The 26,101-nt window shown below is 42.3% G+C and overlaps 1 protein-coding gene across 6 annotated transcripts in view; it reads right to left on the bottom strand.

Annotated features, from left to right (window-relative positions):
• ets1 (ETS proto-oncogene 1, transcription factor) overlaps positions 1–25,530 on the bottom strand; it is a 42,279-nt gene extending 16,749 nt beyond the window's left edge. Inside the window, exons 1-3 of one of the 6 annotated variants that reach the window (XM_088078675.1) lie at positions 25,410–25,530; positions 24,066–24,167; positions 19,640–19,787 (exon numbers count right to left, since the gene is read on the bottom strand). In XM_088078675.1, coding sequence (XP_087934801.1) covers positions 19,640–19,787; positions 24,066–24,134 — 217 coding nt within the window. In that variant the 5' untranslated portion in view covers positions 24,135–24,167; positions 25,410–25,530. Of the gene's footprint in view, positions 1–8,848; positions 9,201–19,639; positions 19,788–24,065; positions 24,262–25,409 lie in introns of those variants that run through there. The other 5 variants (XM_042486043.2, XM_042486045.2, XM_042486046.2 and 2 more) reach the window with 5 other exon arrangements.
• Positions 25,531–26,101: the final 571 nt, after the last annotated feature.

Genomic DNA, 26,101 nt, shown 5'->3' with positions numbered 1-26,101 from the left:
AGTTATCTGCGGCAGAGCTAATGTACAGTGTGCATCCATTAGCGAGAGAGAGGCGAGCTCGGATCCAGCCAATCTCTAGTAAATGATGAAGTCCTGATAGGATTTCAATGCCTGCGAGTCCCATTAGATCCAGAATGGTCAGTGTGTACTGAGAGTTAGAGCATCCACAAGTCATCACTTTCCACATTAGATGGTGTGGGCCTGTCCGCAAAATGAGTCCCATCCACTTAGCTCACCAAATGTGGGAGTGGGTGTAAATCACAAGCAACATTAAGGCATTTCGCTAACAAGAGTAAAAAGAGTGTCTGGGGTGAAAAGTATGAAATGAAACCAAGTTCTGCTAATGATGTAGAAGGAATAATAAGTCCATCTGTTATAAGAATCACTGATGACGTGAGACTGATGTTTCGTCTGCATTTACAATAAAAGCTATTGATTACCCATTCAGCTCTTGCCATCATATGAGTAATGGACAGGCTGCTGAGTGCGACGACCAGATTTCCCCCAAGGGATTCTTACTGACATACTGTGCACCTTCATTGCCCTGCCCCTGTGACCAAGCCCCCAACCTTAGAGCGGTTCTGTTTGGCAAACTTAAACTGACACACTTATGAACACACATACATGAAATAAATTAGCAGCCTTCTTCGCCTGTGCGCCAGAGCGTGGGCATGAAATTGGGATTTTTGCAAGTGGGACCAAAGTCTACAGGGCTGGAACAACCAGGGCTGGGCAGGGCAGGGGAAGATAGCGAGGGAGCATCCCGGGTGGGTGAGGGGAGCTGAGTAGGGGGTTTGAGTCACCAGCTTGTAATTTGAGCCCATCACAGGACAAGAGAACCAGGGGTGGGCACAGTGGGAAGAGAGATAGAGAAGAATGAATGAGAGGTCTCATAATGCTCTCTCTCTTCTCCTTGTCTCTGGAGTGACATCACAGTGGGATCAGTGCCATCTCCCAGCCTCTGGCAGAGACTCGCTTCATTCATAAAGCCTGGACTGCTGCCTCCGCTCAGAATGATGCAACGATACAAGCAGAGCAGGCAACCAGACCCAACAAATAAGGGACAATATGCTTTCTATCATGCGATTGAGCTATAAATAGCCCTATAGAGTTTGTCCAATGAGTGGGTGTGTGTTGGCGTGAGGAAAAGAGAGTTGGCAGCTCAAAAATTACAGCAACAAAAAAAAGGATGACATAAAAAGGCTATTCAAAGCTTGGTCTTTCAAAAGTAAAACACTCCTGGGTCAAATAGTCATTTATTTATATCAGTGTCAAAGCATGTGGTAACTCATGTCCTCCTCTCTATGCCCTTCTGTAGAAGAGTGTATGGTGGGCTTTATTTAAATCAGCACAAGAGTCAATTTCCTGTGGCTAAGTTGCCACTTCCTGTGGGAAGTAAGGTAAGATGTGGGTTCAGGTGAGGGTCATACCCTTCCTGAATATCCCAACATGTATACAAGTATCAGCAGGGTCACAACATAGTGCAAGAAAAAAAAAAGAGGAAGTCTTGGCTACATGCCGAGGGCTTATAATCGTCTCTTTAAGGCAGACCAGTCTACCCACAGCAGACCAGAGGTGACAGTGGTATCTGAGAGACCCTTTGATGGAGATCCGTATCTGGACCCCTGGTCTGAGAACGCAGGGTCATAAACCCGACCAGCATGAAGGGGGCCCTTTCAGCGCCACGGGGTGATAAAGTGGTGGCTGAGGGCTGTAGTGGAGTAAGAGGAGGAGGACGGGGTGGCAGTCTGGTTTTGAGAGGGCTGCTTGTTCAGCCAGCCGCTCTGCTGTTTAGATTTCCATCTCAATGCCAAGGACCAGGAATAGATGAGTAGGCCTGTCTCAAGCCAAAGTGAAGAAGCCAGACCAGACCTATACCTAACCCTACTCCAGCGCTGGATGGTGTTAACTAAAAGAGATCCAACACAAAAACCAGGATCATCCCACCATCACAGACAACAGTGCTGAAACACTGGTTTTATTCTTAGGTCTCCACCACTGGCTTCTGGCTGCCCCCCTGAAGCACAAGCCTGTGGTGGTGTAAAGCAGCTGTACGGGACGCAGCCACCACTGCTGACATCTGCCTTTGGCCATGAAACTAGAGTTGTCCAGGATCATCACCAGCACAGACATACCGGCTACTGAAGCAGACAATAAGTGAGACTAATACCCCATAGCTGCCTTGCTGTCTTTCTTTCCTCCACTCCCTCCATCTCTGAAATCATATTAGCTTATGATGTGAAAGTGCATTAACTCTACTGTTTATGCCAAAGTCTCAGTGCTTGATATGACATTACTTCTGAGTTTGAAATGATACGCACCATCGCCAACAGACGCTAAACATATTTTTGCTAAAATCTTGATGGAATTCTTTTCAGAAGAATGAGGGAAACAGAGACAAAGCACTTTCAGCAGGATTTGGCTCCTTGTTGCTTATTTAACTGCTTCCAAGCTTTGTTGCTTGGTGATCTTTAACAGCATGAAAAGGCCTGCTTTTCTTTTTTTGTTAGGTATGCCTCAAGTATCAAAGGTTGAGCAACAGTAATGCACTTCTCACAACAGCCCATTGCACAACCTCCAAGTTCTCTATTACTTTGAGAATAATATTGGGAGAAAAACCCAGCATGCTCTAAAGCACTACACAAACAGTAAAGATCTTAAAAATGTCACAGAACTTGAAGGTTTTCTATGACCTCCATACATGTTAAATATTTATAATGAAAGCACTACTTAGTCCAAAAGGATTTGACTGTCTTGTTTTATCCATCAGTGTTAGGCATAGTGGTGAGAAACGGGAACTGACAGGCGAGCACTGCACTGGAGAGTGCAGGTGGTGTTAGCCTAGCTGTATCCAGGCTAGCTGCCTCCCAGGCTCCGTCCCTGTTGTAAACACACAGGGGATGCTCTGGGGGAACTGTTTAGGCGTTAAACCAAACACACGACATATCTGACAAACAGTTTACTCTCCGTGTTGCATTTTTTCCACAAAACATTGTGCCTGCCCCATTTTTAGTCCAAACTGATACATTCCACAACCAGGTTCCTGATATAAGTGTGAATTATGTGGCACGGCTACACGTTCACACACACACACACACACACACACACACACACACACACACACACACACACACACACACACACACACACACCAATGGAAGTGTTTGCCACACGACGTGCTCTTTTGTGCAACGCATACACATGTAATTCTTGTAGTGGCTGGGTTTAATTATATAATCAAACATATATGAGAGCTTGTTGCTTGTTTGAAGGCAAGCTATGGGCGACAGATGGATACTTGATAAATAAATTCCCCCTAGACCGCAGTGTTTTCATGTTGCGTGCCTTACATTCCACCTCTGTTTTACAATTGCTAATGTGCTTCTCACAGCTTTCTTGTTTTCCTCTAATGCGACCAAAAATGACTTGTGGTCTAAGTGGCAAAATGGTTTCAGCTCAAGATGATGAATTACCCTTCTATTTTAAGCTCAGTGTAGGCTCCATAGCTAATAAGAGTATAAAACATCAAACATCTGGCAACATCCCTTCTTCCTTTATCTTTTTTAAGATACGGGTGTTATTTTTTCATGACGCTGTAAAGCACCTCAGCTTCGGCTGACTTGGCTTACTTTAAAAGATGTAAACCGCGATTTGAAAACTGGAAAGTTACAACTCAGTGTTTTGCAATAAGAGATGGGAGTGATTTCCAATGCAAGTGCATATCATTGCAGATGTGTAATCTCATGATTACCTTTTACTTCACTATCTCTCTCTTTCTCTCTCTTGCACACACACACACACACACACACACACACACACACACACAAAACCTTAGTATACACAGACAGACCATGACTCACTCCATCAAAGTATGACTGGACTTCTGGGGATATCATGCTGTTTCAATTGACAATGTGACTGGTCATGATGAAAGCAGTGACCATATCTTGTAAAATTCCTCTTCAGTGAGTCAAAATTTGTCACTGTTAATCTGTAACTATGCATAGAACAAACAGGCAGCAAACAGAGCATCTCTAATGAGCGTTTCTGTGAAGCCAAAAGATCATTTTCCAACAACACAATGGCCTTTCTGAAACTGAATGCTGCCAAAGTCAAGTTCTCATTATGTTCTGGGCTACGGGAGTTGTAGCCAGAAAAGGCAACACATTTCAATGTGTTAAAACATGCAGATACTAGAGAGGTCATAGGCAGACAATGGAATCCAGCTGCTTTCACTCTCATAGCTAAACTCCAGAGGCAGTGTAAAACCTTACATAGAGTCCCGTTCCTCGACCTCCTCTATATCTGCCAGAACACATGTGCCTCCCGTTTGACTGTGTCACCTTGGCCCAACTCAGCGCCACTGAGTCGCACCTACACAGCAGAGCCAGCCACCCACGCAAACACACCCTCCTTTATCTCCCTTTGCTTTGGCAGGCCAATCAATCTATACAAGTATGATGCTGTAGGTCTGATATGCATAAAGTATGCGGCTGTGCCCCATTTGTTCACCTGATTACAAAAGCAGCATGCAATGCATGTCGACTCCAAAAAACAGGTGGTGTGCAGCAAATGCAGACAAAACTGAAAACAAGGGAAGAAAATCTGGAACATATACTGAACAAAATGAGTGACATGGCCTCGTTGAGGACAGCTGAACATCCGTGGTGAAACAAACCCACTGCTTTTCAGGACAGTGGACTGATTCTCAAAGCAGGCGTGTTTCTAAACCAGCTCAGTTTCCATCCCATTATAGGAAACACAGCTCCTAAATGTGGGACCATAAAACAGAAACAGCAACAGAGAAAAGGGGGGGGGGGGGTTCTAAAGCACAGGATGCTGCTGAGATGCGTGGGAGGTTGTGGAGCCATTTTGGGGCAACGTCAGGCCAGTTAGGGTTCGCAGTCACACATCAATGTAGGCCTGTGGTAGCAGAAACCAGTAAGCGGGCCAAGCAGACGCACAGTCGGACAGCCAGTGGCGTGTGGTGCAGCAGGCGTCTATTGCCATGACTCAGGGATTACAAGCAAGGAATGACTGGTGATGGGACAAAGTGCACTCCCCAGTAACTCACTATACACCACATCAAGGTGTCGTGAGAGAAACCCATGTGGCTAACAGAAAGACATTGGAAACAGAGAAAGAAAGGGAAAGGAGGGGGAGAAACACTTGAAGAGGAATTGTGTGAGTGGGTGGGTGGATGATTGAAAAAGAGTTGTCTGTTACAAAAAAAGCTTGTTAATGCTTCATTTCCCATGCCAAGGAACATATTTTCCTTTGTTTTGGTTGTTGGCTTTTTGTGGAATGCGAGTAAAACGAAAAGCTGTTGATTGCAAGAAGTTGATCTCTCCTACTTTCTTTGCATAACAAGAACTATTCACTACCATCATATCAACCACACCTTCAAAGGCCTCTCTTTCTCCGTCCCTAAAACGCCCACCCCTTCTCTTCTTCATACACACCATATGCTTACTATTTAGCAGACTGCTGTATCTGGTGCTAACACGCCTTGCTTTATGACTAAGCTTTATAAGCAAAGATTAAGGCGTGTAGTCACCAGGGAAGCATCAAGATAGGACCCACGCAGTATAATGGTTTTAGGTTTATATGGGCAGATAACAGGCTGATTGGAGGAGCAATGAATGAACCGCCAAATGAATGGAGGGGTTACCTATTGATGTAACACAGAGGCATTGCTAAAGAATGGGGAAAAGAAAGAGGGTCAATGTAAGCAACTCACAGCTACTTCATTAGTATCCACCCAGTTGATGACATGTCTGGCCAGCACAGGCAGGCCCATTGAAGAAACCAGTATCAGTTACCCTCTAGGCACAGACATGGCCTGGTCAAACACTGCCTAATGACATTGGGGTGATGCACTAAACGTTGGACAACTAATCAAGTTCTGATCCAGCCAACCATATCATCCACAGTTTGACACGGCGCACATCAGATGAAAAACGGACCAGTTTCCTCTGTTTGGCCCAATTCATTGACAGACCACATCAATGGAAGCCTGGATCACCCAAACAGTGTTTGCACAGCTGCCAGGCAGCCACGCACTCAAACATTGGCATATATTACACTGCGCTACTGAAGGAGTGCTGACACAAACACACCGGAGCAAAAACCTGAAGCTTATGTAACACCCTCTGTTCTGACAAATGCTTCTCCTCTCCGCATCCTACCAACATGGGAGGCACCTTGGAAAAGAAAATCAGTGAAGCCTTTCTAAGAGTCAATAGTGTGGCATTGCCCGTATGTGCTTGTGTGCATGTGGTGGGCACTGAACGAGATGCCTTATAAGGGCTCTCAGAAGAAGCACCAGGCATGCCAGTTACAACAAACAGCAGCATTTTTCATCAGATAAAAGTGAGCCTCCCACTCCAGCTCCTCCTCTGCCTCCATGCATGCCACCCAGCAGGGCATGCTCACAAACATTCCTGTCAGTCACTGAACCCTGACACTTCAGGCCTGATGCACAGAGTAAAGTAAAAGAGGGATGACTCACTCAAATCCAAAGCTGACTTGTAGTGTAAATGATTGACAACTCTCTCGAATATTAAATCTATACTTGGATAACCTCAGAACAGTGTTACAAGAGTTTAACACTCAATAAGAACTTGAAGAGCACTTGCGCTTTCATGTCTGTATTTCACAACCCAACACCTTCCCGTTAAGTAATCCTCCCTCCTATCTTTAAAGCTTGTCTCTCTGCAACTGACAGTTTTGTTATGGCTACATGATGCTTTCAATAATAAGCTACCATAGTCTGGGTTACATAAAAGTAAGATTGCTGTGTCAGGACTTAACTACTATGACTGAACAGAGGAGTAAAAGCTTTGTGCAACTTAAGATGTCTTGTTTGGGTACACCTCTGACCCTGGCACAGTGTGAGCGTTAAAAGGAATTACCTCCACTGGAGAAAAAGAGAGAGAGGGCAGACCTTGAGTAAGCTGACACTGGCTGCACTTCCATCGCAAAGGAAAACAAACAATATAGCAAGGTGGGTTGAAGCCACTTAAGCCTGTTAGTGGGGTATGTATGTACAGTATGTAGTTGCAGGTGTTTGGAGAAAGGGGGAAAAAAAGACTGTTGTTCCCACAATGCCATAGCTCTGTGCTTGCTTGTGAAAAGCTGAGCAGCCATGCCCATAGGGACAGCTGCTGCTTTCACAAATCCAACAAATCAACAACTGCATTCTGGATTTGTGTGGAACACTTATGTCTTTCAGCAAGTTGTAAGAAAAGAGCATATTGTGGTCTTTTACATACCTGCAACACTAAGCATCAATGTTGTGTCTTATTAGGATCAGGAACGGTCCTGAACACTGGCAGTACACTTATCTTGTAAGCATTGTAATAACAAGGAGTGAACAGAACAGTATGTGAGAGAGAGAGGTGGAGAAAAGATGTGTTTGTGTGAAGTTGTAAGCTGCTCCTTGGCAGCGTCAGCCCTGACCCGAGTGCACCCTAGTATAAGGGTAAGCGGGAGTGAGCATTGCGAAATGGTTTTGCAAGATAGCGCTACGCTTTGGCAACTTAACTGCAGCTGTCAGCACTTTTTCATGAATTTGTGAGATGTGTATGAGGGAATCTATGCTCTGCAGGTATTGACAGCAAGGGGAAGGTGGTTAATGTGGTGAGTCACAGCCCCTTAGTGGGTCAACACTAGCAATTAGTATCAAATTTCAATGATGCATCAGTGCTGCTCTACTAACAGGCTTGACGCCACCTGAGCTGCAAAAAGCACAGGGGGATTTGTTCATGTGAAAACCTACTAAATGCAAATCATCCAAACATGCCACCATGTGTAACAACACTCAAAAAAACGAGAAGTGAAACCACACAAAGATTTAAAGCCAATCACACAGTCATGGGCTTCCCTGTATATGCCCTGGACAACCCCTGGAGCAAGCCAAGTCTTCCAGGCAGCAGGGTCAGAGAGGCAAGCCTCAGCACTGCAGATTCATCACCTCAGCCTGCCTCTCCTTCCCTCTGGAAAGTCAGTTTCAACCACCAGTGGAGGAGGGGGAGGTATGGAAGGGGGGGGGGTAGAGAAGACAGCAGGGTTGGTGGGGAGGGCAGTGATTAGGCACTACTGCCTGTCTCCCATGCCGACTGGGCAGAGTGCCTGGCTCTCCTATTATGGCACTGAATATAGGGTTAGCGATGGGTGCTTAGATGGGAGAGAAAGGGAGATGAAGAAGGATCCCAAGTGAGGTAAAGGCAGGAAGAAATCAAAACTACAAAGCATGAAGTCAATTTGAGCAACACACTTCCTGAACAAAATGTGACAAAACTTAACATGTCAAAGCAAATCTGGAAAAAAAAAATGTAAAACATGCATGTGAGTTTGAAAGTGTGCCAGCGACATTAAAAACTATTAAATAATATGCTGTATGAATTCACTATTTTATTACTATGTTGTATGACTGTTTTTCCTAAATGGTATCAACTTCTGTGATGTCTATTTATATGAAAATAACTTTTCCATATTGCCCCCTTATTTCACAAACATCATATTATTAATTATGAAGGCACGCCGGTCACAGTGTGATTCATTCAACAGAAAAAAAGAAACACACACTGGTTTCATGGACTCCACAGCCTCAGGCGTGATTGCATGTGTCTCAAGTGTTGCGTGTTGTCCAATATTGAGAAATCAACACCGTCTTCACACTGAAATACGTTCAGGACGTTATGTTCCTTTTAGCGCATCCAGTTACACAGAATTATCACTATAAACATCGGTGTCAGCAGCATGTTACGTTACAAGGAAACCTTCAGGAGTAACGTTAGTCTCGTGTTAACTGTCAAGCGTCTCAAAGAAGAGTTGTATTACTCACCGTCCATTTTTTCAGCCTTTATGATTGTTAACGTCGGTTTCATATCGACAGCTGCCGTCATGATCATCAGATCAGCGTCTTAATAACGCCGCGTCCACTCTCTTTTTTTATTCTAACAGCTCCAAAAACACAATATAAGGGAAAATCTTCTCTTCCTCTGACGCTCCGGTCAGTTCTACTGGCCGTTTTTTTCTGTTACCTTTCCTCTAAAACTAAAAAAGCGATTTACTTTCTTTTACTCCTAACTTATCTTTTTTCCCTCTCTCGTACATGTACACACACTGCCTCTTTTCCTCGTTCTTTCTTACTCGCTCACACACTCACTCACTTCTTCCTCTCTATCTCTGGTTTATGGGCGTTGCATTGCACAGAGCTAGAGTGCGACGACAGCTGAAGGGGGCGGTGTTTGGGGCTGACTTGCCAGTTGATTCACAATTCAATTACAGTACCCCCCCTCCCTTACACACACACACACACACACACACACGCAGACACACACACGCACACGCACTCACACACAAACACTTTACTATCACCTCCCCCGTGTCTCTGTGAGAACCTACCAAGACCCCTTCACGTCATCAGGCGCAGTTACATGTTCCCGCAAATTACGCGTGTTTAACAGGGATGAGAAACACTGTGGAGCTGTGAGAGCTGCTGAGAACCCTGATAAAGAGCCCTGGTAATGCTTAACCGCATTGTTTCCCAAATATGACAGCAAACAATCCATTCAACAACTCAGTCATACAATCTTTCATGCCAAAAAATACTACCACCAAGTTATAAAAATATAATTAGATTAGAAATAACACCATGTAAACCCCTAAATAAATTGTAATGCAATGTCACAGGCATAGGGAGCAAGTGAGATATCAACTGATTCACATGCTTGGTTAGTGGTGCCTTCATTTGCGGTTGCGTTTACCATGTTCATGACATAAATTCATATACGTCTATACAACCATGGAAATCTTCTGGAGGCTCTGAGTTCACTAGTTGTGTGACGTGTTTTCTGACATTTTCAGAAATAACGCAGGCCATTTACTCTTGACTTTTTGGCAGATGGTAATTTAATATATTGTAATTTTAGTTGTAAATTGTTGTAATTTTATAATATGTCTGTTGATATTCCCAACAGCCTCATCTTTTTCCTCTTACATTATGCCTTTGCATTACCTGCATTACGTGAATCGCTCACTAGTTTACTAAATTATTAGCCTTGGTGGCCTCTCATGTACACGGCTTCCTATGACATAACTATGAGCAGCATTAGTCCATGTGCTTCCTATGAGGAATTGGTACTCTATGACTATGACTATGGACTGAATTGTGACATTGCATCCCTCGGGTTTTGAGACTAAACCATGAATTTTCTATTTGTGTTACAGCTACATCATTTAACAGGTGACACATGTAACTACTTTGTATCACATTTTGAACACACAGGTTTAAAAGAGGTCCAAGATACAGGTTAGAAATGTAAAAAAAAAAAAAAAAAAGTTACAACTATTCCCTATTTCCCCCACTATATGGGACAAAAACAGCTTTGGAGTGCTATATGGTTGCCATATTTGAGCCCCTTGTAGGAACATTTTTTGAGCAGTATGTTGATTCATGAGAATAAGTGACAAAGCACACTGCCTTTGGAGATGGTTTCGGATCTTAAAATAGCCACATACAATTTAGCTGTAGTGTATGTGTGGGGAGCCGTTCACTAAGAGGAAAGTAAGGCTTGTCTGTGTCCTATATTCTGCAGGTCCAGGCTTCCTCATAACTTGTAACTCACCCTCATAAACACCTCAGAGTATTTCCTGTTCACCTTGTTCTGATCAATAAAAAACAACCATGTCCTTTTTTTCATAACACAGCTGCATCAGGTATTAGTAACAAAGTGCATCTTTGCAAATAGGTACAATCTTATGTTTGCATATATTCTTAAATGAAATTTAGGTATGGGTTAAAAATAGGTCAGTCGTGTGGATGTTAAAATCAATCATACTGGGTCTCCTGTCAGCAAGATCATCAATGGAAATTCAGTTAGAACATGGCAAACTGTCTGTTCCAATTCTCATTTTGAGTTATTTTTTAGACTTTTGTACTTTCTTATCTACAATAATCAGGAACAATGACCATGTCTTACTGGAAATTGAATCAAGAATTTTCTCTGCCACTGGAAAAGAACAAAGACACGAGAGAGATAGGGCTTTTTAGCCACAGTAAGGCTCCACTCGGAGCAAACCACTGCCATTAGGGAACACCTCCCATGGCAACAGAAAGAGTAATAACAGATTATAATAGTTATTCTCACACTCTGGAACTGGCTGCTTTTTAACAAATGCAAGGAAAGAGAGGTCCAACAAGAAATACTGAAGGGATAGTGGGGACTCTTGTTCATTAATGAAACAATGTAAATGGTTTTCTGTAAAGCACAAGACCTCTTTTTCCAAACATCCAACCACATCATAAGCGATCAGAGTGAGTCATATGGCACAACCTACAATGCACGTCGATATGATACTTCTGCATGTACTGTACGCATGTATGTAAGGAGACTGGGGAGCCAGGGTTATTGATCACACATGGATTTTTCAACCGGTGGTACTTTGCTGGCTCCATTAGCAGCCCTGGATCAAGTTTCATTGGCCTGATAGGAGCCTCGTCTGGGAAGAGTGCTGGTGGGTTCTGCGGTGAGAGGAGCTGCCTCACCCAAGGAAGAGTAGAGGGGGTGATGGAGGAGAAGAATGGGAGGGGGAATAGTACCTCTCACTTCATCTCAGTCAGTCACTCAGTCCCTCTCTCTCTGACTGGATCTCTTTGTTTTCTGTTAATGAACTCCCTCGTATCTGTTCTTAAAAGGACAGCCCGGGTCCTTTAGTGCCTAAGGGCAGCCATTAGGGGTTTAATGGTGTTGCTGACTAATATCAGGGTTGGCGTCACTGTTGCCCATTTTAGTTTATGGTTTTCTTTTGCCAGTCTTCACTTATTTACATCCAATATTTTTAACAATATATCATGAATAAATCAATTTTATTTTTTAATGATTAAACAAATATTTTGCTTCTGTATGGCCTTATAATAAAACTAGGACTTGTTTGAGATAGAAAGACAGAAATACTTTTGAAATTGGTGCTTCATGACCTGAAAAGGAAAAACAGAAGATGGTCACTTTTGCTCAAGCGGTAACTACAAAATTACATGTAGCAGAATACACTGCGCCGCACCAGACCTATAAACACTCCCGCTAGTAGGTGACGTTGTGCAATTACAGTTACACAGTAAGCTAAAATATGTTTCTGAAAATATATGAGGCGAGAAATAGGCAAAACAGGATCAAAATCTTGGTTTATATTCGATCAGCACTGCTTAGTTTTACTGCAGTATGGCGCCCACGTCTTGTTCACAAACACAGGGTATTACAGCTAAATACAACACTAAAATATGTTTCTGAAAAACATTCGAGCTGTGAAATAGGCAATGCAGTAACATAATCTTGATTTATAGCCGACCAGCAGTGCCAAGTTTCACCATTTCGGTCCGAGTTAGAGTGAGAAGGAGGGGTTCTGTCCATGGTGATGGTATTTGGGGCTGGCAATACGAAAATGCTGAAGTACACTCTGTAATTTGAGCAACAGCCCAGAGAGCCAGCAGAACTCGACTGGATGATGTGTTATGCATCAAGTTGCATCATCTGATGGAGTTTCATCGTAGCGAGGGATATCTAGGCACTGATTAGATGAAGGGAAGTTTACCACAATTCATCTACACATACCCAGATTGTTTTGATGCAAAGCTGGTCGAAAATAGGCAAAGTACCCCCTTAATGTTCAAAATGCATAACTGATATGAGTTTAAAAAAAAAGAACTACAGAATTGAAATTGCACTTGTAAATGGGCAGTTTGCTGATGACGTATTGTTGCTTTGAATTCCTGTTTCCATTTCTGTTCTTGTATCTCAAAACACTGTGTTACTGCTCTGTCTTTCAGAGCAGTGACCATTTCTATTACCCTTAGACACCCTGGTGTACAATGACCTTGAAGACAAACACATTTACATTAACAGAACACTGACACAAGAAAAATGATTTCCAAACCAAATGGAATACTAAACACTTATCCTCTTCAAGATCTTTGTATCAACTGCTTTTGTCAAAGTTCTACACAATACAAACTCAAAAAACAACTATTGTTGAAACAAACTGCGTCATTTCCTATTTAGACAAAGGGATTGTTAATAGTCTTACACTCATAAAACAATCACACAGTGTGTGTACCACAAGTCCTAGATCAAACAAGTTTTATCTTCAGGGCCTCTTTTCTCCACCTGGCAAATGCTGTTGCCATGGTTTTGACAGTTAGCCGGCTTCACTCACTTTGCGTTGCAGCGCAGCACCCCTAGCTAAAGCAGCTCCTCCTCTCTGCTGCTCGCTGTCTGTGTCTCGCTGGCACATCTGTGCTGTCTGCCCGTCTATAATCCCTGGATGTAACCGTTGCACCTGCTACTTTTCACAGAGTTAACTGAAAGGTTATTCGATTTGGAGCAATCCATACAGCTGTCAAGTGATATTTGTCTTTGATGTTGGCGCCCTTGAAGCAAGAGCACAAGAGTATTTAGATTTCAAGACTATACTTTTATTACACATTTACAAGCATCAAATATGAAATGATGACTTAGCTGGGTTGGAGTGTAAAATGTCTCAGACAATGGATGTGGCCTGACAGGTTTGGTATCTTGTGTGAATACACGGCATTAAGCATCAGTCAGTCACTCATTTACAGACACTCAGAGGGGTGATGGACACACACACACACACACACACACACACACACACACACACAGAGCAGACAGTTAAACAGTAAAACAGTGGGGTCCTTGTGGCCTCTGTCTAGCAGCTAAGTCTCAGCTCTCTCTGTGGTGGATACTGTCTGAAGGTGCCACAGGCTGGAAGCACTCCTGCTGAGATCAGAGGGTTTGCTGGGACAGGAGTATTGTATCCCTGTGTGTAAGTATGTGTGTGTGTGTGTGTGTGTGCGTGTGTGTGTGTGTGCATGTGTACTGGACTTATGTACATCTTTCTCTTGTGCCTCACATTCCAAAGTCCCTTCTGAGACTGCGTGTGTTAGCGAGTGCATGTGCCTGTGTGTGTGCGCTCTGCTAAATTGTGTGCAAGTAAGTGCACTGGGAAAGTAGCAGGGCCTCCCTGAACAAAGGCTCAGCTCTTTTCTGAACAATTAGCTTCGCTAAAAAGGACATCTCTTCCTCCATTAGCGGCACCACGTGCCCCCCATCACTCCATTGTGCAGATAATTCAATTATCCCCACCCCCCTCCGAGTCTCTGCCTCCCAGACCTCCCTCTTCTCGTCTCGCCCTCCCTTCTCTCTGTTACCACCATGCTCTCAGATAAAGCTCCACTAGTGCCTGAAGCTGAGGCGAAAATACATCAGTCTTTGGTTTCATTCATTCCTCATTGTATAAATAAAGGCTGTACATTATAGCAAATAGCAACACTCTAAAGAATGATAATCAGCCGCTGCTTTTTGTCAATTGTTGTATAAATTCTCTTTCTACTGAGTGATAATAGGCACGGATTTACCTGCAATAGGATGGACTCGATTCAACTACGAACATACAAGTCACAGTAAGAGGTACTTACTCTTACCATTACTGGTGTACACTCATTGTAGTTAACAGTGTGTGAATATTGCTAAGCTTGTGATATAAACATTAAACAACGGGAGGTCTCTCTTAGGATTCATTAAAGCACCACCTATCCTGATGAGCTGGCATCTGTTGCATCATCACCCGTCAGTGATTGCATGTGTCTCAGAACTGCGTGTTCTCCAACTGAAGTGGTTTGTAATTAGTCACCGCACTATCAAGAGGAACTTACCACACTAAAACTTCCTAGAAATAAAACTCGTAGAACTCTGGGAAAGAGACGTTTAACAGCCGGGTATTTGGCTGATGGTTTAGAGGAAAGTATCTTCAAAAATATTTTTTCAAAAGATAAAGGGGAAGTAAGGGGTGTTTCTTTGAGAAAGGGTAGCTTTTAGTGAGGGGACATTTCTTAAGGTCAAGGGTATTTTTCTGGAAAAACACTTCAATAAATGGCTTTTCAAAAGGAAAAAAATATGTTCACCAAAAATAAATTGTTGTGATTGTTGAGTTTCTTTTTTAGTTCAGCAAAGCAGCACTTTGAATTATGGGGTAGAAATTCCACTCAATTTCAATGCACAATTTAACCACTTCTCAGAGGCCTAATGTGGAAACTCAGATAGTCCAGACTTCTGAAAATACTTTAAATCCCACAGATGTACAGTGTAGTAGTAACAGATTACCTCTTTCCTCTGTTTATTGACTAACACCTCTCGCCTCAGAACTATCTGTGCAGTTCAAATCTGGGACCGTGGCAGCGGTGTAGCCCATTCCTCCAGAGTTGTCTGTCGCTTTTCCGTGTTTCCACTCTTGTTTTGTTTTATTGTTGGAGGGGGAAGTGTGCAGCGGCCTGATTAGCATCACTGTTTCCTCCTTTCCCATAACCCCCCAGACCCCCGCAGGCTGCCTGTTTACTTTTAGAAATAAAAAATGGGCCTGCGCCCGTGAGGACGTGCCCCTCATCAGAGGCGAAACCCCTGCCCCCCCCCCACCCAAGGCTCCAGATCCTCCTTCCCTCCCTTCTTCTCTGCTCCTCCCACCAACCCCAGTCCCAGTCCTGTGACTTATCCTTCTCCTTATCCGTCTTCTCTCCTCAAACTGTATTCCGCCCACTCCCCTTTGCTTTCCACCCCGTTCCCCTCCTCTTCCAACTGTCCAGCTGTCAAATCACATCAAATAAAACACAGGCCAATGGTCCCTGAGTGCCAGATCACAGCTGTGTCTGCGTGTACTAAATGGGAGGGCATGTTTAAATGTACAGTGAACTCATGAGTGCCTGGGAGTGGATGTGTGTGTGTTTCTTTGTGCGTGTGTGTATGTGCCTGCTTTACTGAATGAGAGGATGCTGTAATACAATACACACCAGAGTGCAGGGTGTGAATTTAATGAATGAATATGTGAGTGTGCATCACTGCAGGATGTTGGTGGAGTGCGTATGCATGTGTGTGATATCTACGCCCGGATTTCAATGAGATTGCACAGTCGCTTTGTATTTTCCCACACACTGGCACACACACACACAGTGGATTTCCACAATGGGAGTGTACAACAGGCCTTGCGGTGTGAGTGCTGGATAGTAAAGAGTAGAGCTGGGTTAGTGTAAACATCGCCATGGCATGGCTGATGTCAGGAAGCCGTGTGTGTGACATTGGGCTCTGGGCCAAACATGCGATAGTCCTTTAACATCCAACATCCCCGCCTCACATCTGCTCTGAACTCTTTCTTTCTCACACTAACACATTTCATTTTAACAACACCCAATCCATTCTCCAAGAGGTGACTTGAGCTGTAAAATCGCATAAACGTATCCACTTTAAAAGTTAAATAAAATGTATCAACCTGTGTACCCATGACACTGAATTTTAGCTTGTGAAATAGCAACACTGTCGACTGAGGATTTGGTGCTTCAAAAAGTATGTTTTTTTAAATTGTTTTTTGTTTTTAGTGATCACATTATAAACATTGTACCAGTAAAATATTTGTTTGAATTTCAATTTCAGTCTGATTTCAACAACTTAGAGAGGCTGTTCTCAATATTTATATGCTAAAAATGTGAACACAATTAAACATTTAGCAGCTAAACACACAAATATTTCTTTCAGGAGTTGGTAGAGACCTAAAACAGAGCTAAAAGAAAATAAATATTTGACTTACACCAGGCCTTCAGGAAGTGCACCAGGCTTTGAAGCGAATTTTAATATTTTAATATTTAATAACAGGGGAATGACAACTTCAGGTTGTTCTGTTGTCTTCATGTATTCATCATGTCTGTTTCATGATATATTTTGTAGATTATTTCCTCATGTCTTGTGTTACTTTCTGCCATTGTCTGTTTCCTCGCCTGTTTTCTGTCACACCTGTCTGGCAACAGCCTCGTTAGTCCTTCCCTACTCCTGAGTCTCACGCTGCATTCATGTGACATCGGAAAGTCGTAGCTTCCAAGTCGGGTAGTTCTTTTTCCGACTTTGTGTTCATATGCTTTGAGGTTGTAAAGTGGGAACAACATGGAGGCTACAAAGAAGATGAGTTGCATTTTAATGGTAAGAGCATTTAAAGCGTTTCTTGCTTGTTACATCTAACAGATGCACATACTAAAATCTGCAATGACTAAATGTAATTGATAGCTATTAGGAACAAAATAAAAAAATATATACATTTTTTACAGTCAATTATTGACACTGTTTCCATGCTTTCTGCCATTTCTGCTGCCCTGAAACATCAAGCAAATGTCTCGGCACCTCTGTTATCATGGGTATTTACCAATTTCCCAGCCGTTATTATGACTTTGGGGGGCTGTTACTGTTCTTGAAACTCGTAAATACAATATTTCCAAGGAGCACATGAATGCAGCATCACTCAGCCATCTACACACCTGTCCTGCATTATCTTGTCTTTCATCTCCTGCATTTGGGTCCACCTGATCCACATCTCATGACAGTGGCTCTGTCATAAGATGCTATTTGGCCCAAAAAGACTCCTTCCCACAGATTTACATTGGGAAAACGACATCTGTAGATCAGTGGATTATCTTTTTTTACCACCACAACCCCCAGAAAATGACGCATTTCAAAAGTCTAGAAGAGCCACATGATTAAATCATTTTGTCCTCATTCGAGTTAGCGGAGGGCTAAACTGAAAGTTAGCAGCTCAGCTGGCAAAAGTCTCTGCACATGATCTGTGGCCCCAATGATGCCGAAGATCCGGGTTACTTCACACCAGGGAAGTCTAACATTTTTGCTTCATGCGCCTCTGAGCAACTTCCACAGGAATGAATGGCACCTAGCTTTGATCACTGTTCCCAGTTCTCATCACACATCCAGAACTTACACTTGCCACGTGGTCTGAAACACGACTTCAAACGATTTACTGTCATAGTATCAATGATTAAGTATCAAAGCGATTATGTGTAAATGTTGTGTTCATAACTGGTTTCCACTGCTTCCAAGTGACCAAAAATTCAATTAAAACGTTTAAGGAATATAGTAAGATGAGGTTGTATTTTCATGTTTATTTTCATGAATGTACTATTTCTGGTGGCAGTTTTACGTTTCCACACCTGAATCAAACAGAGTAAACTTAGAGGAGTGCCTTATAGGTAGTATAACCCTAATAAGTGATTATACTCCATTATATGCCAGCAAATCTTTGGTTGACTGACTAAGACACTTGTTCAATGCTAATTAATAAGCAAATAATGATAATTAAAAACTGGCACAGCCTCGGCTGTTAAAAAAAAATGAATGGCATGAACATGTGACTTCAAAGTAAATGTCTTGCAGGTGCCAGATGACTTACACCGCAGGAGGAAGTTGTAATGGTTTGCTCCTCCATGTCTTATAACATTCAAATTAAATGAGTGTTCTGAAATTGCAAGTGCATAATCATCAAAGGGAAGCTGCATTTTCAGTTTGACAGAAATGAGTCAAAGCAACGGCTACAGGGTGTGTAGACTGTGTCAGAGGTTATTTGGTTGCTTTTAAGGTTAGCACAGACTCATAACGCCATATGCCAGTAGCACAACAACCTCAGCAGCTCTATGAGACACCTCCAACAGGAGCTAAATGACTCTAACAACATCTCCAGGTGGCCAGAATGCTCTTAGACCTGTGGCCTGCATAGTGTAGGATTTAGGAGGAGGATGAGAAAAAAAAAAAAAAGGTCAACACTCGGTCATTTTTTTCCACTCAGCTATGTTTATGTCAACGGTTTAGCGCTGGGAGCAATGAAGTGAGGGCTCCAAAGGAGTGTGTCTCTGGCAACAAACATCAGCAAATCCCATCAAATCCTGACTCCCTCTCATACACACGCACACACACACACATGCACACTCAGGCCCCCTCCACCTCTCTAGAGACCAAACTAGAGGCTTGGGAAAAAGATGGCCGCCCTTTGGCCTCCTGCCTTGCCCCCTGCATCCAGCTCAGGGAGGTGACGGAAGAAAGCCTGTGCCCTTCCAGCACCCCTACCCTACTCCCGTGGCGTGCGTCCCAGTCCACTGATATCAATCACTTTTTAGAACGAGAAGAGGCCAGAGTGAAACACAGGCAAATGCTCTGAAAAGAATGTTCCAGTTTAAAATAAAACTCACATAAAAAAAAAGAAAGAAAATAGAAAGAGAGGGCTAGAGGGAGGAGACTGCGGGGCATTTGGTTGTCCCCAGAAGAAAATAGAGAGAGCGAGACAAAGAGAAACAGAGAGAGAGGGGGTCTGGTAAAGGCATTGCCCTCAGGGTCAGCATCACCATCATCCTTCATGCAGCGGACGCAGAACAGCAGGCCAAGTTGAGACAGCGTGTGCGTGTTTGTTCTAACAAACTAAATAAGGACATTTAAATGTGTGTGTCAACATCGTAGACGATAATGCTAGAGTGTGAATGATTGCCCATTTAACATTCCAGTTAACACAAAGTCTTTTGTTCTCTCTAAGTTGTGTTGAACATTGACTATTGACTATTTTCAAGCATTATATAAGAATGTACTGTCTGACTAAAAAAGCCAAATAGTTTTTTTTATAGACTAACACTTAGAAATCTTTACTAAAACTGTATAGTTGTAAGTATTAAGTATGACTGAATGTATTTTGTCTCTTCTTCCAGTACCTCATTTGAGGTGAGATTATGTGTGGATCCATTTCTTACCTGTGGGGCACATGTCATGTCCATTGGGCACCTCCTGCAGAGGTATATCCTGGATGTAAAGGGGCTGTGATGGGTAGTACTGCTGCTGAGGGTGAACCACACCTGGGAGGTGGGTCTGAGGGCCCACTGCCACCCCACCACTATGCCTCTGGAGACAAACAACACAAAGTATGGTTTAGCCAAGATGAAGTGAGTGGCATGGAATAGATGCATATTTTATATTATGATGCAGAAGATTTATTGAAGTTTTAGCTGATTAATGGTGCTGTTGAAGAGCAATTTTCTGCACCTCACAGATGTGAATGTGGTGTATTTTAACCATGCTGAACTGTGAAAAACTGCAATTCCTCTAATGGCCACTTGAGGCTGACTCCAAAAGCAAGTCAATCTCAATAGACCTTAATGTTCATATGCCCAACTTTACAGCAGAAGAAAACATGCAGTCTGGTGCAAACATGGTTTGGTTTCTATAACTAATTTTAACATTCATGACAACTGTAACAGGGTTATTTTTTTATATATACCTGACATGTTTACAATGTATTAAGCCTTAAAGTTACATATAATTAAGGTTGGGACCGTTTGAATGACCTGTTGTCTATAAGGCGTCAGAGCAGTCAGTCCCCCCCAGGCAGTGGCAGTTGGCAGTGCAACTTGCCAGTGTGTCAGTGTTTCATCTGTTCGCCAATGAAAAACATTTATTTATGTGCCTGGGGATGTAATAACAGATTAAGCTAAAAACAGCTGATCAAACTGTCAAACTGGCTTTGGCCAACATCTTATCCTTGGATTTCTAAAACTTGCTTTTTTCATTGTTTTCAAGCACAGATAACCCTCATAGCTAAATTTGACTCATTCAGTTTATCTTTACTATGTTGATTTATCCTGCTTATCAGAGCAATGTTCACGTAAGAGGTCATACCAAAAAGGAAGTCTAAAGTCAGCACTTGACAGGGGAGCCAGGAGAGATATGAAATTCTATGTGGATACAAGAGATACTAGAGTGTAAGATAGCCACTTGGCCATTTTTAGTGTATCAAAGCCTCCGTTTAGCAACAAACAAAGAGACTCAATGGATATTGTTGGACATTCCTGTCTGAAAGTAATGTGAACAAGGGATTGGCATTTTTCTCACATGACTGTGTCTCACTAGATGTAATGTGACCTTTCTAACTTGATTTTCTATTAAAAGGTTGAATATTGATGTACAGTGTTTGTAATGTATACTCCACATCTGTGTATACACCATGTCATCTGCTTTTAGAGTTTCACAAATCAAAGAGCAATAATTCATCATTTCATATTTTTAACATGTAAAAATACACTAAAAGCAAGGCTTCAGTTAGTCTTGTCTATGTAGCCTCCAATATGTACAGTATGTCAGACCTCATGCTATACATCATACGTGTAACTGACAGACGGGCTGACAGAGTGACTGCCAATCTGATAAGCCGTCCCTGTTTAAGCACTGCAGCATTTATCAGTAGCTGGCCAGCTTTATGGATGGCAAACATGACCAGAGGATCAGGAGGGCCAGTTTATGAGGTTTTTTAGAGGTTTGCGTGGGACGCTGCCTTTTCCTATCAGTCCAGTCAGTAAGGGGAGAAAGTTAGATAGGCATGGAGGGAGCCACTCAGATGATTTATGGATTAGACTGAGAGACTGATATAGATAACAATGGAGATAACATCGATACCATATGAATTTCCAATGCAGAAGTCGGTCTATGATTGGGAAAACGAACAGGGATGGCTAACAACTACCTTGAAAGAGTTTTGCATGTTGTCCATTTTTATATGTAACAATTTGCCATATAACTGTTTGATATTTGAGTCATATTAACATTAAACTTGACCTTTATTAAACCCAGCTTGACCAAACAACTGCTGTTCATGTATTGATTTCCTTTGTTGTTTGTTTGTTTCTATCCCATAGCAACCTATAGTTGTGCTACAGCAATAAAAAAAAAGAAAAGAAAAAGACACCGACACCAATGTGCAACATATCATACAGCTGTAGCTGTAAGATATGTTGCACACAAATACAGTGATTGGAGTCCAATTATTTGTGATCTGAACATATATCCACAAAGATACAAATTTTTGAAGCCATATCGGAACATAAAACAAATATGAAACATAAAACAATAGGGTTATGAATATGTAACCACTTTTTTCTCTGACATTTGTGACTCACTGATCTCATGCAATGTTGCATAAAATATACAGTACTTGCACACATTCACTCATTCATTCACTATTACCTGTTTAATTTAACTGCTCCCTAGTGGTTCTAAGAGGAATTGCAGTGTTAACAGTTTGCAGGCAGGTGTAATTAAATGCACCTGAAAAACACAGGTGTAACTGTGTAACTCTTCTGCAATGACGAATTTAAATATCCGTCATAAAAAAAGGCAAAGGTTGTGTCTGAAATCACTTTCTACTTATCATACAACATAATATATATACCTTCTGCCATTTTATTAGAATGTCAACATTCTGAGTGTGCAATTTAGTGATGAAGCAAAATGATGCTAATTCATAAATGTTTGATAATCTCAATTTACTGCCTCTTACTTTGGAGTAAACAGAGACTTAAACCACAGCCTTAGTCACTGACTGCCTCTCTCTGCACTGCATAACAGTGTATGTGAGTGCTATGATGTTGTTTGTATTCATGATTGGAACAATTTTTTAGAGAGAAAACTAAACTAGAAGGTCGACTGCATGTCAATCCAAACCTGTGTCAGGGAGAGTGCTCTGCTAAAAATGCGTTGCTGATGTTACATGTACTAGAGTAGGGAAGCCTCACACTGTGTTTTATCATTTCTTGTGATCAAAGATCACCTTTGCAGTGAAGTGGCTTGCTTCTGGCATTTTCTTGCCACCGACTGGTTGTGCTGTAAAATCTGACAAGGTGATTTTATATGTAACTGCCAACTATAGTTTTAATTTATGTTTACAAGTTTACTTCAAATTTAGTTATAATTACTCAATTTTGTAAAGTTGCTGAAACAAGTTTAATTAAATTAATCTTTCTAAATTTTAGCAACATCAGTAAACCAAGTTTATTGTGCTATAGTCTGCTAGTTGCAAACTAGTCAATAATATTTGTATTTTCTTAAACATGTTAACAAAACAGAAGCAGCAGATGTCCTAACTTCAACACTGGCAAATCCCTGTTTTTGATGATCCATAAAGTCAGACTAACCTGGTTTACTGAAGATGCTAACACTTAGAAAGAGCAAGGTCATTTCACTTGTCATTTTTAAGCTGCAACAACTTCAAAAAATTATGTAATTACAGCGAATTAAATGTAACATTTAAATATAAAGTAAACATAAATCAAGACTTATAGTAATATTTACTTTCCTTTTTTGATTTCCAAGATTATTTTGAGTAAGATCAACTTGGTACATTTTACAGTGTGTATGCCACTGTTCTCAGCATACGGTCTTTGTGAAGCGTAACACACTGACAATCACTACAATATAAACAGAAACACATCAGGCCCGGCTGCCTTTTGCTGATAATGCATGTAAATTTAAGAGAACAGAGCTACCGAGGTGATCCAGGCTCACCTTTTGACCAAGTCTGCCCTAGTATACTGTAGTCTCAATTTCAAAGGCAAGCCCCAGCACCTGAGCCAATTAGGAGCCAGGGAGCTGTATCCTTCCATGGTCTCTATCAGGCCAGGGTGGGGTTGCCATTTGCATATAACCTCAGTCTCTTATCCTAATGTGCCGGCGCTCTGCATACAAATGGAGGCATTTATTTTGCCGCTCATTGGCCTTCACCCTTCAAATGCTCATCTGACAGGAATCCCAATGTACCCAGCTACCACTGTCTCTGACTCTGTATTCAGCTCTCTCATTTGGAAAGCGTTAGAGGCTTGGTGTTCTTGCAAACAGACTGCTACAAAGCACTGAGCGGGTGGCTTAGCTGAGAAAAATGTTATTCAGAGGGGATGGTCAGACTCCAATATGATCGGTTAGTGGAAAGGTTACAGGCCTACAGGTCTCCGTATTTACAATATTACTTGCTAAAGAGAAGTGCATCTTTACTACAGGGCTGTTGTGCAACACTGGGGAGTTCATAAGGGCGATTTCACAGCCTTGTCGAAAAACTGTCTTGTTCAACAGCTCTGTTTCCTAACTTTGGACAACATCACAAGGAACAGCGTGTACAGATACTATTAGTGCAACTCTAGTGGACTACACTCAACAGGAAAAATGTTCAGATAGAGTGTGTTCCTGTGAGGTGATGGAATCCAGAGTTGCTCTTGCACACATACGGCTCATATGCTCCTGCACACATTCCTGCAGTGTGGCTAACACACACACTCATTCCCTCACACTCCTGGCCGGCTGTGTGGCAGGTAGCCGAGGCAGCCTTAACACAGAGGTAATTTACGAGGGAGGTCTTACCATTGCGCCCAGACGGTCACAGGGGTGAAGGGCCGGGTAGGAAGAAACTGGATCCATGTAGTAACTCATCACTGACGCTGTGGACAGGAGAAGCAGGGCCTGCTGAAGGGATCAACACAGAAACGGATGGGGCAGGGGTGCAGCGACCTATCTATCAAAAGCTGTTTACACTTTGCGTGCAAGTGTGTGGTATATACTATGTGTGTGTGAGTGAGGAGAGACAAAAGGAGGTAGAAGGACAAGGGTCAAAAAGAGAGGGTCATCAGCGCAGGGTGAAAACTGTGCTTTGGGGCTTCATAAAAACACATCCAATCTTTATCTGATTTGGGTTTTAGGGCTCACAGGAGTGTTTTGATGTATTTGTATTGTAGGTATGTATTTCTTTTAAATCAAACACTGCTGACTTTTATGTGGGCTAAAAGGGATTTCAGCTGAAGCAAATCCATCCATCCAAAGGCTTGTCAACTCCCGTCTCCTTATGTAAAAATTAAAAAAAGAAAATAACTGCCTCCTCCTCCTCTCATCTTCCTCACCTCCCTCTTTCTCCTCCTCTTTTCCTTCCTCTCCCTCTCTTTCCTCCCCTCCTACACACTTTGCTTATCACTTAACATTGTTTACTCGAGGCAGCATCAACAAAAGAGACTGGAAAACGTGAAGGGTTACATTAGAGGAGGAATGGTGTGTATATGGGCAGTGGCAGGTCCCATCCTCCTCACATTCATATGTTAAGCAATTTGGCATATCGAGTTTGTGGCAGCTGCTCACAGACTGAGGGGAAAATGTGCCACTGCTCAATGCTTGCAGATGTTCACCAGCTCAAAAAGATTTAGATGCTCTTGTTTTAGGAGAAAAAGTCCCCATACGCAAATCAGTTCTGTCAATAAGATGCATGCACCATTTAGGCTTTACATTGATTTGGTGGGAAACCAGTGCCTAATAAAAGAGCAAAGCATTCAACTATGCAATTTTATAACATAAATAGATTCTACTTATACATTTTATATATTGAGTGCTGCATTTGAAGGTAGTTTCAAGCCCACAAAATGAATAAAGTTGAAACAATATTGGGGTAAAGTTCATTTTTACAAATAAATTAAAATGCACGTGCAACTTTACTTTGCAAGGTCGCAAAAATAAGCAGAGATGAAACAGGTCGAAAGCAGCGCATCTCTATTTAAAAAAAAGCGCGCTGAAGCTTTATGCGAATTCCTGACGGGAGAAACAGAAACTTTAAAGCCAGCACTTTCACCCTGATGCATCAAAGGAGCGCCGAGCACCGATAATATCACACGTATCAGCTCATTTACAGCTCTTTTTTTGGTACAATATAAAGTTTTCACTTACCGACTGCGGTGTGAGAAGTTTGCTGTAGAAGTGGAAGCGCTGGGCAGCTGAGTGTGACAGCTGAGCGGTGGACTGCAGAGATGCTGTACCTGCCTCGCAGCGAGTCCCATAGAGGAAGGAATATTATGCACACTTTTAGTCCCTCCCTCAATCACACGGTGATCCTCTCCAAATTCTCCTCTCCTCTGTGTGTAGGCTTTGGACTTAAACATGCAGCTGTGGTTCGCATGCAGCCACAGTGCAGGTGTAAACTTGCAGAAAGCCTGTGGTGGTCAGATCAAATAGGTTTACTGGGACTAAACTTTTCCACTTTACTGTAAAACTCCACAATCTTGTGGGTAAACCGTCCAATATCAAGCCATCAAGGACATTTAAATGCTTTGCAGGCAAGTTAAACAAAAACTAAGGAGTCATTTTAGACCCATCGTTGCTTAAATAACCCAGAACTATTCTCTCGTTGTTTTTTGTTAAAACCTTTGAGACCTGGGTTGACATCACTTTTCTTGTGCTGCGTTCAGACACCTTTCACAGATATTTAAACCTTTGAACCCTGAGCAAATTGGTTTGAAGTCCTCCGCAAACATGGGAAAGATGAGCCCCTTGGCAAGAAATGTTCTCCAAATTGGAATAAATTAAAAAGGGAAAATTTCCAGAGAACTATATTCGTAATTATCATTGTTAGGTATTTAAAA

The sequence above is a fragment of the Plectropomus leopardus genome, chromosome 6 (assembly GCF_026936395.1).
Source record: "Plectropomus leopardus strain MGB_pleo_1.0 chromosome 6, ASM2693639v1, whole genome shotgun sequence".
In the NCBI taxonomy this organism is placed as follows: domain Eukaryota; kingdom Metazoa; phylum Chordata; class Actinopteri; order Perciformes; family Serranidae; genus Plectropomus; species Plectropomus leopardus.
Note: the sequence above shows the minus strand (reverse complement) of the source record. Positions and strands in the feature narration are given on the sequence as shown.